At 43.7% G+C, this 18,702-nt stretch overlaps 3 protein-coding genes across 6 annotated transcripts in view; 1 reads left to right on the forward strand and 2 right to left on the reverse strand.

Annotated features, from left to right (window-relative positions):
* Positions 1-18,702, reverse strand: part of LOC127692270 (UDP-glucuronosyltransferase 1A7) — a 75,995-nt gene that overhangs the window by 10,264 nt on the left and 47,029 nt on the right. The window contains exon 1 of one of the 4 annotated variants that reach the window (XM_052192466.1): positions 6,187-7,066. The exons of the other annotated variants lie outside the window; for them this stretch is intronic. Within the exon in view, the coding sequence (XP_052048426.1) occupies positions 6,187-7,050 (864 nt within the window). The 5' untranslated portion in view covers positions 7,051-7,066. Of the gene's footprint in view, positions 1-6,186; positions 7,067-18,702 lie in introns of those variants that run through there. 4 annotated transcript variants of the gene reach the window in all.
* On the forward strand, positions 1,502-2,383 carry LOC127692271 (dnaJ homolog subfamily B member 3). The gene has a single exon (XM_052192471.1). The coding sequence runs from the start codon at positions 1,534-1,536 to the stop codon at positions 2,257-2,259; it is 726 nt and encodes a 241-aa protein (XP_052048431.1). The 5' UTR covers positions 1,502-1,533; the 3' UTR covers positions 2,260-2,383.
* LOC127692726 (UDP-glucuronosyltransferase 1A3-like) lies at positions 14,655-15,539 on the reverse strand. The gene has a single exon (XM_052193341.1). The coding sequence runs from the start codon at positions 15,537-15,539 to the stop codon at positions 14,655-14,657; it is 885 nt and encodes a 294-aa protein (XP_052049301.1).

The raw sequence follows: 18,702 nt of genomic DNA on the forward strand, positions 1-18,702 counted from the left end.
CTCTTCCTTAGACCCTGGGAAAGACACCTTGAAAAGAGAATTCCTCCTCTCTGGTTTTCCTGATCAAATCCATCTGCCCTTTCCTCCTAATCAGGAATCTATTGCTGCTTACTTAATGTTTACCAAGTGCCAGGCCTAGAGGTTCAAGTTCAGCCATTGGATGACATAACTCAAATGACTGATCTGGCACACTAGAACTTCGGGTTAGACCTAGTACCCTTCATGAGAAAATCTTTAAAAGTTCACAGGTTGAACATTTCCCTTTAGAACTGAGGAACCTTTAGAGATTCACATTGCCTCACCACTGATCAAATAAAGTGTTCAAAAAAAAAAAAAACCCACAAGAAAGTGGAGATAAAAACAAGTGTCAAACAAAGGCAGAAGGGACACCAGAGTCATACTACAGTATTTGTAACAACAAGAACATTTCCCCTGCAGTGCTTCAAAAAGATCCACAAGTTCCAATTTTTGTTCAGAACAGTGGCTCTCCAAGTACTAACGAGGGAACCTTGAAGATCCCCCAAGGACCTTTCAGAGGAATTTACAAAGTTGAAACAATTTCCATCAACAGAAATACTGACTTTTTAAAGATCTAATTTTTCTCATAAGCATATGGTGGAGTTTTCTGAAGGTTACTTCATATATGAGATCAAAGTAGATTGAATGTAGTAGCAGAAGAATCCGGCTCTATGAAGCCCGATGCTGGAGTGATTTGAAGAACACAGACATCACCCTTCTGAAGTTTTGAAGTTATTTTCTCATAAGAACATGATTTATGCTCATGTGTAGCATATAAATGAAAACAAAAGGTCCTGTGTCCAAAATGTTTAAGAACCAGAGTTCTTCACAAACCACTGCCCTTCAGACCAGGGTCAGACAAAACCCACCTATCAACCTCCTTATCCTCTTGCCCGGCTGATGGAAAGACAACTTGGGGCAGGGCACAAAAATCCATTTAAAAAAGCTAGCTTTGTGAGGCACACTTGTAAACCCACAATGCAGGATGCTGAGGCAGCAGGGCATTACTGCAAGTTCAAGGCCAGCCTGAGCTACACAGCTGAGGAGAGACGGGCGAGCAGCATCAGGAGAAGGGGGAAAGAAGGACAGGTAGAGAGGAGGAAGAGAAGAAGGAGGGGGCAGAAAGGAAGAGAGAGAAGGGAGAGAGGAGGAGGAGGAGAAAGAGGAAGAGGAGGAGAGAGAGGAGGAGGAAAGAGAGGAGGAGAAGGAAAGGATGAAATAGTACTTTTCTTTGGCAGCCAGAGCCAAAGTCTCTCTCCCCCTAACTGATCCTTTGTTCTTTGTACTTTAGGACAACTCAATCGCCACTGGCCGCTAGACTCCGCCCTATCTCTAAGACTCATCACTGAGCACAACCAATCCCTGCGGCTCTCCATTCTGATAGGCTGAGGTGCCGCCTGCCTCCGCCAATGAGAGATGCCTGCGTCATAAGGGAGTGCTGCGCAGGCTGGTAGGCGGGCGTTCAGCAGCTGCCATCAGCGCTCCAGCGCCGAGGCCGCGGGCCGGCCAGCCGCCATGGTGGACTACTACGAGGTGCTGGGCGTGCCGCGGCAGGCCTCGGCCGAGGCCATCCGCAAGGCGTACCGCAAGCTTGCGCTCAAGTGGCACCCGGACAAGAACCCCGAGCACAAGGAGGAGGCCGAGAGGCGGTTCAAGCAGGTGGCGCAGGCCTATGAGGTCTTATCGGACGCCCGCAAGCGCGAGGTGTATGACCGCTGCGGCGAGGTGGGCGAGGTGGGCGGAGGCGGCGCGGCGGGCAGCCCGTTCCACGACGCCTTCCAGTATGTCTTCTCCTTCCGAGACCCCGCCGAGGTCTTCAGGGAGTTCTTCGGGGGCCACGACCCTTTCTCCTTCGACTTCTTCGGAGACCCGCTTGAGAACTTTTTTGGGGATCGGAGGAGCACCCGTGGAAGCAGAAGCCGAGGGGCCGTACCCTTCTCTACCTCCTTTACCGAATTCCCAGGGTTTGGGGGTGGCTTCGCTTCGTTAGATACTGGATTCACATCCTTCGGTTCTCCAGGAAACTCAGGCCTTTCTTCTTTCTCCATGTCCTGCGGCGGTGGGGCAGCAGGCAACTACAAGTCGGTGTCAACCTCCACCGAAATAATTAATGGCAAAAAAATCACCACCAAGAGAATCGTTGAGAATGGCCAAGAAAGGGTGGAAGTGGAAGAAGATGGAGAGTTAAAGTCGCTGATAATTAATGGCAAAGAGCAGCTGCTTCGCATCGATACTCAGTAAAGACGTAAAGTGCGATGTAAGGACTATCAGGACTTTTTTGTTTAAACGCGTTTTCAAGGGAACTCTACTTTCAGAACAACTGTATTCAAGACATTATATGCAGTTCATGTCGGTGCCTCTTGTTATTGTTGGGATCGCAGGGATAGGATCTCTCTCGGTCTTTATGCCTGTTGTAAATATCTGTATGCCTTTGGCACTTATTAAACTTAATCCTGAGGCAGACCACCGTTATGTTCTAGTGCTAGGAAACACTGTTGACAGCACCTAAAACCACACAATGTCCATTTTGTTGAAAATTCGACTCAGAGAGCTTTCCTTGAACTTCATAGCTCCACTTCCCCACATGCACCCCGCGGTGAAAGATAGGCATATATTGAGTCTTCTGTTTAAGATAAGTTGACAATGGCTTTTAGTTTACCTAAAATCATGCTGATATAGGAACAGTTGACCACTGTTTAAATGAAAGGTTAAACCTAGGCTTTTAAAAGCACCTAAACTGAACAAAGTAGACTTAAGTAGATTCTTGTTACTGCTGCAACGAATTACCACGAACTTGGTAGTGTGTATCACACTCTTCCCATGTTTTGTAGAAGTCTGAAATTCATTTCAATGGGCAAAAAGGGTTGCTAGAATCATGCTCTCTCTGAAGGTTTAGGGTTACGTTCATCAGTCGAAGTCTGAACATTTGGCTAAACGTAGTGCCTAAGTTTGTACTACAACAGAGGAAGATACTGGAAGTGAAAAGTGCCTTTTGAAGGATATACAAGCTCCTTGGTTGTCATATACATATATATTATATATAATGTATATATATACATTATATATGCAATAGAGTCCATTCTGTAGCACAGTTAAGTGCTCCATAGGCCTGGCAGAAGATGGTTGCCTTTAAACAGAATATTCTACCTCACTTCAATGTTATCTGTGAAGACTTCATAAGGCATGGAAGCAAAATGGATCTGAATAAGTTAAAGATGCCACACTTTGTAATTCTCTCCCAAGAGGTCATGGGACCTAAACACATTATCGTAAACTTAGACTACATGAAAATATGTTGGATACTCTTACCACACTGAAAATGTAGCCTAATGCAGTGACATACGTACAACACACAGCAGAAACACAAGATTTAATCCCATCCCCCAGGGCACACAAGGGTCTTTAGAAATCATGTCAAATAGTCACTGTAGTATTGGGGTAGCTGCTTTCTAAGCAATACATTTAGAAAGTTCCCAAATCAGACCAACTACCAGACTTTGAAACAACAAATGTTTTCTTCATCCCAGGGAGCCAATGAAGATAAGTCACTGAGGGTTGAGAGATGGCCCAGGAGTTTCAGTGCTTACTAGGCAAGCATCTCCAGAAACCTAAGTAAAGGTCTGGAGTGTGAGATAATCGTCAGAAGGCAGAGACACGGGTCCCCAGAGCATGCTGGCTTGCAAGATGAGCCATATTGACTAAGCTCTGCATATTTTTTTTTTTTTTTTTGGAGAGATCCTGGGTGAAATGCAGAAGTGCAAGAGTAATTGAGGATGATTCCTGACATCAACCTTGGACTTCAATATATGCATACATGCACACCACACACACACACACACACACACACCATGCAGACATGCATGCACATACATAAAAAGGGGAAAGTCACTGAGTAGTTTGTTGGCATGGGTTTGTATCTGAACTGGTGGAAGATATCAAGAATTTGGGGATATTGAACACATACAGTTCTGTGGTAGTTAAATGTGGAAGTCATCATCCTGGGTAGGACATAATGAGTGAGTCTGAAACTACCCAGTGGATAAAAGATTGTTGGGGCTGAGGAGATGGCTCAGCAGTCAAGAACACTGACTGTTCTAGAGGACCCAGGTTCAATTCACACCACCTACATGGATGATCACACTGTAACTCTAGTTCCAGCAAATCTGACACCCTCACCATGCATGCAGTCAAAATACTGGTGCATATAAAGCAAAAATTAGTAAATTATATATAATTGCTTAAAAAAAAAGATTGTCAGCAGAGAATCCATGGTAGGCAAAGAGCCTAGCATAGCAAGGTTATTCAGAAATCGTGGATTTTCAGCTCTGGTTTGTTTTAACAGTTGTGAGCAAACACAAGAATTAATATTCATCTGTCTTGGATTAGTGCTGCTATGAATGTAAAGTTCCTGGCTGGACTGGAATGCTTGTAGGCCAGGCCATCCTTGAAGTCACGGGAATCTACTCTGCTTCCTAAGTGCAGGGATTCATAACATGTGCATCTAGGCCCAACTATAAAAAACAAAACAAAACATTTTTTTAAATGAATTGTCAAGCCTGAAACTTTTTCCAAAAATGGCTCTGTGTCAAAACACTTGTGAAGACATGCCTATAGAAGGTCACCTTTTAGGGAAGTTTTGTCATAGTGGTCAAAAGGCATTTCCTGTGCCTTTTGAGTCTGCCAGTAGATCTGTATGTAAGAGCCTGACAGTTTGACTTTGATCCCTGGAACGTAGGGTAGAAGGAGTGAACCAGCAACCAGAAGCTGAAGTTCATGACTTCCACATGAGCACCTCGGCACACATGCTCCTGCAGTCAGACACAGGCACACATCACCTACTTTTAAAAAAGCATTCAGATACATTGCAGGGGATTCCCTCGTGGTATCACTGGGAACACTTTCCAGAATGCACCAGGCAAGGAAGAACTATATACTGTAAGACCCAGAAGACTAGGAGGCCCTCCTGTTCCACCTAAAACAAGATCAAGAATTTAAACAGCCAGTCACACTGGTGTGACGGTCACATGCAGTTTTAGCATAGTCAGCATGGCTGAAATCATTCAGAAGAAACTACTGCTTCCATGTAACCACTTTTCCCTTTGATTTTGTCACAGCCTCCAAACTGGAAGAAAGGTCCCTTCTCCATTTTAGGAAGTCATTCGTCTGTATCAGCTTCCATTTCTAGAATTTCAAATTCCATATTCTCATCAGATCTTCTTCATCTCTTCTTTCTCCTGCCCTCTCTTCTCTCTCCCTTCCCTTTCCTCTTCCTTCCCTCTTCCCCTCTCTGGTTCTCACCTGTCCTAGCTCTGGCACTTAGTATGTAGCCTTGGTGGACTTGGACGAGGAGGAATCCTGCCTCGTCTTTCGAAGTGCTGGGATTACTGATCTGTGTATCCCTAAGCCCAGCTCACAGGATTCCTCATCAAATACAGACTCATTCCTTAGATCTCCAGTATAGTTTCAATTACTGCCTGACAATCTGACTAGACTTGGAAGTAGCCAGTGGTCTCAGGAGTAAATGTACAAACTATATTCTACCTCCACCCTGTGATAAAGTAAAGTCTTATGGTAGACTTTCTCTAGACTGTTTTTCTTTTAGTTTTCTACATACAAAATTTGAAATACACAATTCTGTTATATCATGGAAAAATCTACCGTACAGTAACTGGTCAGTTACACACAGACTACTGAGCATTTGATATGTGGCTGGTTCAATTGATCCTATAAACCACTGATAAGCTTGCTTCCAGATCTGTCCAGTGCTCAGTTGTGTGAACACACACCCATTTCATTCCTGAGAGCAATATTAAGAACTGCCATATCAACAACTGCATTTGCTGATTCTTTTAACCTTCAGAAAAGAATCTGAAAGCGCCACACCCTCTGGTGGGGCACGCCACAGCTCTATTTCTCAGCTCCTGAGCAAAATCAGGATACTCACCAATAGAAAAACCATGTCGATACATGAGCGTTCCCAGTTGAGACCCGCTCCAGTGCCTCAGAACTAGGCCCCTCGCCTTAGCCTTAGTCCCAAAGGATGGCATGGTGAACACCTTAATAGGTTAATTTAACTAAAGCCTCTCAGGAAAGATGAGTTAGATAAGAATTTGAAAGTAAAAAAAAATTTTTCCTGGAAAATCCTTGAGATAAAAGCAGAATACAGACCTGGGAGAGGGGCTTCCTGCGGGCACAGTTTATGCCTCCAATGAAGACCATGTTAGGCATGATGGGCCTGGGGTAGTCAAACACAAAGTCCCCTCGGAACAGCCACATGGATGCATGGCTGAGAACCTCCACTAAGGATACTTCTCTCTGCAAAAGCTCAGAGGCGAGGCTCTCATAGGGAGTGATTGATAGATGGCAAATGTACTTCAAGGCCAGAGGGTACAGCATGTTCTTGACCCTTTGCAGGAAGCTCATGTGGTCAGAAAGCATTGTGAGTAGGTTTGGAATATACGAGGAAGGGTTTGGACACTGTGTGGCCTCATAGTCAATACCACAGGGAATAGAACGCAGAAAAAACACAGCAGGAATCTGTAAGTACTTGGCCAATACTGCTCCACAGGGGGAAATGGGGTCTGTTAAGACCACATCGAAGAAACTGGAATTCAGTTGCTGAATCATGGTCTGATTGTGCAATAGAGTTGCACAAGAATTTGAGTAGAGCTCTAAAAATTTTTTTATATGTGCTATAGTTTCAAAAGAGGCCTTCACAAAATGTTGTGGTTCCAAGCCCTTCTTGGAGTTGCTCAGTATGTCTTGCTGATATTCTTCCTTGGTGCATGGAAAGGCATAGGTTTTGAGGGTGAAGAAGTCCTCTCCTTTGATGTGCATAGTCACCTCTGGAGCCAGGACCACAGTCTGATGACCTCGGGCGTGGAGCTCCCTCACAACATCCCTCAAGCTCAGCCAGTGGCTGCCCTCCATGGGTAACACCAGTACTTTTGCACCTTCAGCCCAGGGCAGGGCACAGAGTAGGAGCAGCAGCCCTGAGAGTCCTCGAAGAGGCACACACAGTCCGGTGTCCATCTCCCCAGAGGTCCACAGCAGTGGCCCTTGCACACACTGTGCCTATGTAACTTTATTCACTTTCTTATCACCAGGCCACCTCCCACTCGAGCGCCACTGGATCGCACAGTGCCCTACCCCTTTGCCTGCCTCCACCCACAGAAACGTAAGCTTTCCTTGCCTAATAACTCCTGTGACAGGCTTCTCTTTTCCTAGGGCATATAAGTTCACCTCTGGTTTTCCTATAATTCCACCCCGTTTCCCACCTAGACTGCCGCTGAACTCTGAGCTCTGAGCCTGGTCTCCCTCACAACTCTCTGCTGGAGAAGACCTTATATAGTAGCTCATTAAAGTTTCTCCTCCGATTCCCATGAAACAATCAATGCATCAGAGCAAACAACATTGCGAAGCAAGCTTGACCAAACCAAAGAGGAAATCCCTTTGCTATGACTCATACTCTTCACGGTGCCAGGAAGAGAGGGATCGGGAAACACGATTTGAAGGAGCTGACAACGGTGATGCCACAAAGATCTCAAAGTCAAGATCCAAGGATCTTTTTCTGCTGTAAGATCTCTTGAGAATCTTGTCACCACTCCATGGAATCAAGTCGAAGCTTTGTAGGGCACCAGCCTAATCATCGATAGAGAGCGAGTTCTGAAAGCGCCCCTCTCTCCTCTCCCGTACATGGATCTCCTTAGGTGGAGGGAGGGGAGATTGCTCAAGCACAGGGCTCAGTCTCGGCTCTTTTCCCCTGAATGCTGAGGGCTGCAGGATCCTGCACTCAATTAAGGGCCCTAGGTGAACACTAATTTGGGTCTTCACTGCATTCTGAGGTTTGTGGTCAGGTCTCCTTCTATAATCCATGCCAGACCAGAATCCTGATAAAGATGGAATATTCCAAAAAGCATGGACTATAATTTTCTGGGGGCACTGGTCTGAGATTCAAGAAAAGATGAATTTGAGGTCTAGGTGGAGACAGGACTCCAGTGTTAGGCACTACGTCCATGACCATGAGTCGGGCCTGCCTTAGAGACTTCCTCCCACAGTGATGAGCAGAACTGCCACATCCTTCCTTTACAAGCTTGGGGCTTCACTCTACTGGGCAAGCCCCTGGGGTGCCCTGCATTCTGCTTCTCCATATTGGTGTCAGTCTGCCATGCCATCCAGGCTGGGGCTTTCCTCTAGAGAGATACATGCTCTGAGGATTCAGTGCCACTGCTGCCCTGTCCAGTCTGCATTTCACCCTTTCATGAAGGAAAAGTGTTAAGAAAAATGTTCTGCAGTTTCTCTTCCAAAGGCAACTGTTCTGCCTTTTTGTCCTGCACCTGCCTCTTCTCTGCATGTTTTATCTCAAGGCAAACCCTGTCATTTCCCTTCTGTGTCTGTCTATGCAGAATTTCCCAAGTGTAGGCTGTAGCCTCTCTGGTCCACGCCATGCCCATAAAAGGAAGTGAATGGAGGAAGCAGGTGGCTGAGAACCTGAATCTGTGCTGGCTGCCTTTGACTGCTGTTGTCAGCCTGAATAGGGACACTCCCAACACTCTCTAGAAGAAGAGGCAGTGTTCCTGGAGGCCAGACCCACTCCCTCGCGGGCTCACTATGCAGCTCCTGTGTACTGGTGCGGTTGAAAGTCAAACTAAGGCAACATTGGCTGTTCCCCTCAATGTGAGGGTCTGAAGCGAGCTCGCGGAGCCAGATACCAGGTCTGAGCAATGTCTCTACATATAAACAGGTCAAAGGAATACTGTTAGTTCTGCTGACCAAGCACCACAAATGTAGCATGGCGCATTACGAGAAGCATGAAGATGCATGTGGCAAAGACTCCCCTTCTCAATATTCTTGTTTTCCATTTTATTTTAAAATGTCAGTATGTGCATGCTACTTTAAGTATTTATTATGATTAATGCCTAGGCAAGAGGTACTAGTTCCTGGAACTAGGAAATGATGTTTAGCGCAGCATTGTGATGCCTGCACTTGCTCTGGGCTGGAAGTGTGCAGGTCCAGGTAACTGGCCCTGGATATTTTGTCCATCCTGGTGAAACACGTGATTACTCTCATAATGTTCTTACGTAACTTTGAGATAACTTAGTTGTACATGGATGCTGCCAATGTCTCAATACTTGACCATCAATCTTGGATAAAAGATTGCCTTTTTAAAAGTAGTGAAGCCTGACAAAATTGGAATCCTTAGTTTTTATCACTCATATCAAGTCATAACATACTAGATGACTTAAATATACATTTAATCTCTGCGTGGTTTGGAAGCCGCACAGCTGTGTTGCCAGGACCACACTTTCTCTGAAGGTCAAGGGCAAAATATTTAAGCATGTATTCTAAGATTCGAGGTTGACTGGTGGGATGTCAGGGACGGCCTTAGCTGTAGCTTGGTTCTGTATTTATGGCAGATGTTGTTAATAGGAAGAACTGTTTCACTAAGACTATGCAAACCTCTCCATTTCTACAAAGGGGGCACTGATTAAAGCCTTAAAAAGGCAGCTTTCACCCTAAGCATTTTAAAATAAAATGGGAAACAAGCATGTGTGGGTCTAGAAATGCTATACATCTGAACAAGTCAATTATATTAGCACAGTTTATTTCAGATATAAAAGGCATTTATGGCATGGTGGCCTTGGGAGATTCCAGTACCAAATACTGCTTCTCCAGGGTTATTGGTATGGATTGAGTAAGATCTGAAAGAAGCAGAACAGTTAGAATGGATCAAAACACAAGGAATTCTTAAACCTTGGTAGGGTATGCACAAACAGGGATATAAAAATGACTTTGGAAACTGTTCAGTGTCCTTAGTCTGAAATAAATGCAATAACACACACACACACACACACACACATACACACACACACACACACACACACACACACACAGACATATGCACAAACACCCTTTGAATTTCACATTTCATTGAGGGTCCAGATAAATACTGTGTAATTTCTCCTCTAAATTAGTTCCCTGATTTCTTTTCCTGCATCTGCTTCCTACACCTGCCACACCTCTGCATGTTTTACCTCATGTCAAATTCCACCGGTTCCCTTCTATGGCTATCCATGCAGTTATCCAAGGCTAGGCAGTGGCCACTCCCGTCCATGCCCATGCCCATGCCCATAAAACGAAGAGAATGGAGGAAGTAGGTTTGATGAGAGGTCATAACCTGAAAGCTGTGGTTGCTGTTTCAGCTGTCGCTCTCAGCATTAGAAAGAACAGTCCCCAAACCACATTCAGTGCCACTTCCTGGAGGAGGGACCCCACTCTGCTGTCCAGACTCAGTATGAACCACTTGTGTACATATGATTTTGGAGGATGCTTATGGAAGAGAACAGCAGGGTAATGTTAATGTCTTCCTTCACCGTGAGTGTCTGCCCTGTGTGCAGAGCCCTTAAGCACATGAGCCAGATGCCAGTTTTAAGAAACTGCATATATGCAAACTAGGTCTAGTGGATACCATCAGCTCTGCTCACTCAGAGATGTGAAAGTAGCTAGAATCATGAAGAAGCATGCAGCAAAGATTGGGACTTAGACATATTCTTTAAAACTTTTGAATCAGCACCTCTACTTGCTGAGCTATCTCACCAGATACAACACAAGCCTTGATTCCACTTGTGTTTTAAAATGTTTTGAAGATGTGTATGCTTTGCCACATCTCTAAAAGCCAACAGCCACACAAGCCCTATATGGGCACCCTGTATTCTGGAAGGCCATAGGAGTGCACCTAACTTACTAGGCTGTAACCCCCACACTAGTTTAATCATCCTTATCTCCATGCTCCCTGACACTCAGCATGCCATTGTGTGGCACAGTGCCCTCCTTTGGTTAATCATTACAGAATAAGTTCAGGCTCAGCAGTGACTACCATCTTACCCTTCTACCTCTGTATAACGAGAAACCACTCTTATCATCTCTGCTAATAAAACTCGATTGGCCTGTGGCTGTTCTCTAGTGGACATCAGAGTTCCTCTTGCTTCTCCTATATCCAAAATCAAGGTTCTGCACACTCACTTGATTTTGTCACTTCTTTGTCAGCCATTAAGTTCTGAGAAGAGCCTGATGGTTGATGTGGTGGTTAGCATGAGCATGAACCCCTTAGGCTCATATATTTGACAGTTTGGTCCCTACCTGGTGGAACTGTCTTGGGAGCGATTAGGAAGGGTGACCTTGTTGAAAGATGTGTCAGTGTATATGGGATTTGAGGTTTCAAAAGTGCATAATAAACGATAATCTCTCTCTCTCTCTCTCTCTCTCTCTCTCTCTCTCCCTTTCACTCACTCTCTTCCTCTCTCCTTCTCTACCCCCTCTCTCCCCCTTTCCCTTTGTCCCTCTCCCTTCATCTCCTCCCTCTTTCTGCCTCCAACTTTTGAATAAGATATACACTCTTACTACTGTCCCAGTGCCATGCCTGCCTGCCCACCTGCCTGCCTGCTTGCCTGCCTGCCTGCCTGCTTGCCTGCCTGCCTGCCTGCCTGCCTGCCATGATAGTCATGTTCTTACACTCTGAACTGTTAACAACCCCCCCCCCAACAATGGTGTTTCTTCAAAGCAATAGAAAAGCAACCAAAACAGTTGGTGCCTACTGCACACTCTGCTAGGCATGATGTACTCAGAAACACATCCAGGTTCTTCTCCATGCAAGTTGCTTCAGTACATCACAGAACACTACTAAGTCAGCTTTGAGAAACAAAGAAGTTGCTGGACCTCCAGATTGGTGCATTTCCAGTACTGTGATATAACCAACGATCAGCTGACACCAAGGTTCTGCTCTCCCAGATGCTGAGGGCTGCATGCTTCTGCACTCCTTTGAAGGACCTGGGTCTTCACTGCCTCCTGGGGATTCTGATCAGGCTCCATTTTATACTTTTGACAGCTCAAAATTCTTACAAGGCTGGATTCTCTGGGATATCATGGACCATCATCATGTGGGACGCTGTGCTCAAGTTTCAATTGCAAGTCTGATATGCAGCTGAGGGCAGGACTGTAGCTGTGGGGACTGTGCATGTGACCAGGAATCTGCCCCTGCCTGGAGGAATTGCTCTCAGCAAGTGCTAAGCAGTTACTGATAAGCCTTCCTCTACATGCCCTGGGGATCCACTCTCTACCAGGGGTACTGGTGAGCTCTGCTGGGGTTGTCCAAGTTGACATTTCTCTCTGTAGCAAAGCCACATCCTTAGTGTGTGACTGGTAGCAGACTCAGCTGGGCAGATGTGTATGTGAAAATGGCTCCCGTGTGCTGCTACCACACTATAAAAAGCCTTTGCATATTGCCTCTCATAGAAGGTAGGAGTCCAGATAAATCCTGTGCAATTTCTCCTCCAAAATGAGTTCCCTGCTTTCTCTTTGTGCATCTTCTTCCTACACCCACCAAGTCTCTGCATGTTTTACCTCATGTCAAATTCCACTGTTTTACTTCTATGGCAATCTATGCAGGATTATCTGAGGCTGGGCAGGGGCCACTCCCATCCATGCCATGCCCATAAAAGGAAGAGAATGGAGGGAGGAGGCCTTAAACAAATTACAAGTAACCTAATAGAATGGGTATAATTGTATTCCTATCATTCCTCTAACTCTTCATTAAAATCTCAGTAGTGTTAATCAGTCCACATTTAATCTCCCCCCCCCCCCCAAAAAAATCAATGTTACCAAGACTATTCTCTATCCGAAAGCCTGGGGCCAAAATATAAGTGAATACAGCTGAGAATCCTCTCAGCTCCTCACAATAAATAAAGCAGACGCTATGTGGATCACACTTAAGCAAGACCAGCGTCTATATGAAACAATGTATAGAGGCAGTGCCCTGCTCCAATGAGCTGCTCTCTTCGAGACTGGAAGCAGAAAGACACCGTTCTGGGGTCTGGCTCAGAGTGATGTTCAGTCCTGCTGAATGCTCAGGGCCCTCTTTAGGGATATGGGCAGGGGCTTCTTTTAAGCCTTCAGAAGATCTTGAGACTTATGACTGCGGTTCTCTCACTGTTCATACTAGCTATGAGTTCTATGAGTGTTTCTGCCACTTCTCTTTATGGCTATGGGTCTTCTGTTTCTGACATCTATATGCAATGAAAATCTAGTATATCTCTTCTATGGATACCCATAGAAAAACTCTAAGTTCTAGCTTCCTTTCCAAAATAATTTTCATAAAAATAAGGACGTGGAAATGGTGAGATGGCTCAGTGGTTAAGAGCACTGACTGCTCTTCCAGAGGTCCTGAGTTCAATTCCCAGCAACTGCATGGTGGCTCACAACCATCTGTAATGGGATCTGATGCCCTCTTCTGGTGTGTCTGAAGACAGCTACAGTATACTCATATAAATAAAACATTCTTTTTTTTTTTTAAAGGGCATGAATGAAGAAGCAGTTGATAAACTCATATTTAGTATCTCATTGTGTTGAAGGATCAAAATGTGTGTCTCTGAAGGCTGAAGGCCACAATTTTGCATCAATCCCTTAAGGTTCCAAGTTGCTCAGGGTCATACTAGGTTAGTATTTAGCTGTAACTAGGTCCCAAAACTATGATAGATTTTGGCAGTGGGAAGAAGCTTTTACATAAGATGTCATAAGTCCACACTGTCATTAAGAAGGAGTAATATGCAATACACAGAAAGAACAGGAGCTGAGTGATGTGGCAAAGGGACACACAGGACCTGTAGACCCTCAGCCAGAGGCCAGTCAGGGAGGCACCTGGCCAGCCATGCTGTACATACAAACCAGAATAAAACTTTGAGACTTCATTTATTCCCTGGACATGAACTCCCAGATTGAGAAGCCACTAACCTGAATACATGTTAGTAATAAGATAAAAGTAATAAGATAAGATATCATCAAAATATTATTAATGTCAGTCCGCCATCTAACTATTATGTACATGTCCAGGGCTAAACCACTGAAATGCAAACAGGACTGAAGCAAATATCAGCACTAGACATTTACTTGGGAACTGGGCAGATTCGGACACAAGTTTTGATACACAAAACTAGAAAATGAACAATTTGGGCGTGCCCCAGCACCTTCACCAACCGTGACCACACAAGAATCACATGACCATGGAATGCTTGAAATGTAGTTTGCCCCAAGGTAGGAAGATTATAAAAAGGAAAAGATCCATGAGATTGCTTCCACATTGACTGAGTGATCACACACCATCCCTTCCCACAGAGCACCACTGAAGACTATCACGTCAACAACTGCCACTTGCTAGGTTTTCTGTCTGAGAAGAACACCCTTTGTGATGGGTCCTCTCTAAGCTTCTCTGGTCCTCCTTTGATCCAGGAAATCTCATCTCCAGGAAGACACAGTCTTCTGGTGGGCAGGCTCAGTGGAGTCCCACCATCCATCTTTCCTCAGTCCTAGTAGAGACCTAGTAGAGTACTGCCTACCAGCCCGCAGTGACTATTAACAACCTGAAGTAGCAACTCTGAATGCCATAAGAATTTAACTCACCACAGACAATTAGAAGAATTACAAAAAAAGAAAAAGAAAAAAGAAAGAAAGGAAAAGAAAAGACAAAGAAAGGAAAAGAAAAGAAAGAAAGAAAGAAATGCCAGGAAAGTGAGTGGATAGCTGAGCAATTCAGAGTACTTTGACTTTGGTTTGTTTGCTGTTTTTAACACAGTCTTGCTGGAAACTCATTTGAATAAAGACTGAATACAGACCTGAGAGAGGGGCTTCCTGTTGGCACAGTTTATGCCCCCAATGAAGATCATGTTGGGCATGAAGGGCCTGGGGTGACTGAACACAAAGTCCTTTCTCAGTAGCCACACAGATGCATGTCTGAGAATCTCCAACAAGGACACCTCCCTCTGCAAAAGCTCAGAGGCGAGTCTCTCCATAGGGCCATAATTAACATGGCAAAAATACATCCATGGCAAAGGGTAAACCATGTTCTTCACTCTTTCTAGGAAGCTCATGTGGTCAGAATTCATGGTGAGCAACCTGGGAACATAAGAAAAGGGGCTTGGACTGCTTGTTGCCTCAGATTCTAGTTCGCAGAGCATGGATTGCAGAAAAAACACAGCAGGAACACGCAGGTACATGGCTAGCACGGCCCCACAGGGGAAAAATGGGTCTGTCAACACCACATCGAAGGAACTGGAGTTCAGATGCTGGATGAGAGCTGTGTTGTACAGCAGGCCCATGCAAGACCTCACGTAGAATGCTGATATATTATTTATCCCTGCCACATTCTGTAAAACTAACTTCAGAGAAAATTCTGTTTCAAAAAAATTTTGAAGGTGGCCCAGCAATTGGTGCCGGTACTCTTCCTTGGTGTATGGAACGCTATAGGTTTGGAGGGTGAAGAAGTCCTCTCCTTTGATGTGCACGGACACCTCTGGAGCCAGGACCACAGTCTGGTGACCTCGGGCGTAGAGCTCCTTGATAACATCCCTCATGCTCAGCCAGTGGCTGCCCTCTATGGGAAATACTAACACCTTCTCACCTTCAGCCCAGGGCAGGGCACACAGCAGGAGCAGCAGTCCTGAGAGTTTTTGCAGGAACACTTGAATTCCCATGGCTAACGCTGGAGAAGTCTGCAGCAGTCTAACCTGCTTACATGTCTATACCACAGAAGTTATTTCCTATCTTATTATTCCCAAGTCCATATGTGAAGTCATTGGGTGGCACAATACCTTCCTTAAGTTAATCATTGCTGAATAAACCCACGCCTGGCTTTTATTACTGCCGTAACTTTTTGCCTTGATACCAAGGAACAATTTTTCTTATCACCTCTCTACTAACAAAATCCTGTGATGTGCTATTGCTCCCTAGGGACCATCAGAGTTTATTTCACAAGACAAACAATGTAAGATATAAAGATAGAGCTGGGCAGTAGTGGCATATGCCTGTAATCCCAGCATTCTGGGAGGCAGAGGCAGGCAGATTTCTGAGTTTGAGGCCAGCCTGGTCTACAGAATGAGCTCCAGGACAGCCAGGGCTATACAGAGAAACCTTGTCTCGGAAAAAAAAAATCCAAAAAACAAAAAACAAAAAACAAAAAACAAACAAACAAAAAGATAGAGATTAATCCAAAGACAATAATGGGTGACTTCAGTAGCCCATACTTACCAATACACAGGTCATCCTAGCCAGAAAAAAACAAAAAACAAAACAAAAAACCAGAAATATATCACCTAAATGGTGTCATAGGTCAAATGAATGAAAGAGATATTTGCAAAACACTGCATCCAAACACTGAAGAATACACAATGTTCTCAGCAGTCCCTGGAACTTTTTCTAAATTAAATCATGTAATAGGACACCAAGAAAGTCCTAATTCATGTAGACAAACTGAAGTAATTTTTGGTATTCTACCCAACCACAATGGATAAAACTAGTAAGCAACTGCAAGAAAAACAGAACATGCGCAGAATCATTGAGACTGAACAACACACCACTGAATGATGACAAAGTCACTGGGAAAACCAATAAAGGAAATTAAAAATTCCTAGAATGTAACAAAAAAGGAGACACACTGTGCTAAAACCCTTGGAACACATGGAAAACAGTCCTAAAAGAGATGTTTATATCTAGAAGTTTATAGCTATCTTAAAAAAATTAAAGGGCTCCAATTGCATAATGGGTATATACTTTGTGTCCTTGAAAATGGAAACAAGCTAAATCTCAAATTTGTACAAGGTAAGAATTAAGTTTAGAGCAGAAATAAATTAAATATAATTTTTTGAAAATTACAACCAATGAGGTAAAAACTTTGTTCTTTGAAAAAAATAAATACAATAAGCAAATCCTGAGTCAAACTAACCAAAGAAAAAGAAGACGCAAATTAATAAAATTAGAGAGAGAAAAAAAGCCATGACCACTAGTAACAAATTCAGAAAATTATCAGATTTGACTCAGAAGCTTATACTCTACTAAGTTAGGAAATCTAAAAGAAGTAGAAGAATCTCTAGAGGGAGAAAACCCATCAAGAGTAAAGCAAAATGTCAGAAACAACTTAAACAGATCTACAATTAGCAGCAAGATTAAAGAAGTAAAATCTTTCCCAACAAAAAATAAACCAGGACTCAGGTGAATTCTATCTGCCTTTCAAAGAAAAATGAACACCATGCTTCTCAAACTATTCCCTAAAACAAAAAAGGAAGAGACATTATCAAAGTCTTTTCATAAAATCAGTATTATTCTGATACAAAACCAGAGAAAGACATAACAGCAGCAACAAAACCAAAAGTAAAAGCCAGGCTCCACAATCAACATAGGTATAAATGTTATCTGTAAAATACTAGCAAGTGAGGTCAAGAATATATCAAAAGGGTCCTCTATTACCATCAAGCCAGCTTCAGCCAGTGTGAAATTTGGTTTGACATAGGGCAATCAATAAAATGAATACAATACACCACATAAGTGAACTCAAGGACAAAAAAATAAATCATGTGAACACCTCAACAGATGCTTGGAAGGTTTTGGAGAAATGTAGAATCCTCTCACAACAAAGGTCCCAAAGAAACTTGGAACAGAAGGAACTCATATTAATGTAATAAAGGCTGTGTATCACGAAACTATAGTTCACATTATATCAAAATATGGAACAAACAAAGGTGTCTTCTTTTCCCATTCCTGTTCAATGTAGTATTTGAAGTCTGGTTAGAGCATCAAGACAAGAGAAAGAAATAAAGTAGACCCAATAGAAAAGGAAGAAGTCAAAGTATCATTTGCAGATGATATTGTTCTGTATATGAGAGATGACAAAGGCTCTCCCAGAAAACTGTTAAATATAATATAATAAATACTTTCATCAAAAACTACCATTTATATCTATATATTCTGAGAAATCAAGGAAACAATCTCATTAACAATTACCTCAAAAAGTATCTCAGTAAAGTTAATGCAGGTGCAGGACACCTATGGAAAGCATCTTAATTTACTGGGGGAGAAACTGAAGAAGACATTAGGAAATGGGAAGATCTCTCATGCCCATAAATTAAAGGAGTTAATATTGTTAAATTGGCCTTTTCAGCAAAAGCCAAATTCAATACAACCCCCACAAATTTATAGTGTCTTCTTTTTAAACAATAATAAAAAAAAACCCTCAAAACTTTTATGGAGGCACAAAGGATCCTTGTTGGGGGTAATCTTTCATGCATTGTGTGAAGGTTGTCTCTGTATATTCAATTGTTGACTGCTGTACCAGCAGAGAGCTGAGTACTGGCCAGATCTTGGTATTGTTATTTCTATGGCCCATCACTGGCCTCATATTTTGTAAACTTTCCTCTTTCACCACTCACCTACTGGGTGTAATAAAGAGCTGGATCAGGACGATGAAGAAATGAGTGAAGACAACATGCCTTGTGTTGCGGCTCATACCAGGTACAAGGCAAAGCAGAGGAGATAGCAAGGGGAAGAGCTGCTGATACAAACTAGAGAAAAGGAATCCAGGGAGGACCAGGGCACTTAAGGAGCATCAGGTCAAACTACTTGGAACCCTGGAGAAAATTCTCCCAGCTGTAGTTGAGACCCAGGCTAACTTCAGACTCATGGCCTGCTGTAGACTAATACCCCACACTGGAGCCAACATATGAGCCCCGGAACATCTGAGAGAGAGCTCGGCTTCTCTGGTCCTGCCCAGGTCTGGGAGATCTCATGTCTAGGAGATACTATCTGGTGGGCATACTCCATGGGGTCCCACACAACTCCTTGGTTCAGTTAGAGGCCCTAATTATT

This window comes from Apodemus sylvaticus, chromosome 9 (genome assembly GCF_947179515.1).
Source record: "Apodemus sylvaticus chromosome 9, mApoSyl1.1, whole genome shotgun sequence".
Lineage (NCBI taxonomy): Eukaryota > Metazoa > Chordata > Mammalia > Rodentia > Muridae > Apodemus > Apodemus sylvaticus.

What these genes read in the sequence shown, in the direction of transcription:
- LOC127692271 (XM_052192471.1), top strand. Translation starts at nt 1,534, where the DNA reads ATGGTGGACTACTACGAGGTGCTGGGCGTGCCGCGGCAGGCCTCGGCC.
- LOC127692726 (XM_052193341.1), bottom strand. Translation starts at nt 15,539, where the DNA reads ATGGGAATTCAAGTGTTCCTGCAAAAACTCTCAGGACTGCTGCTCCTG.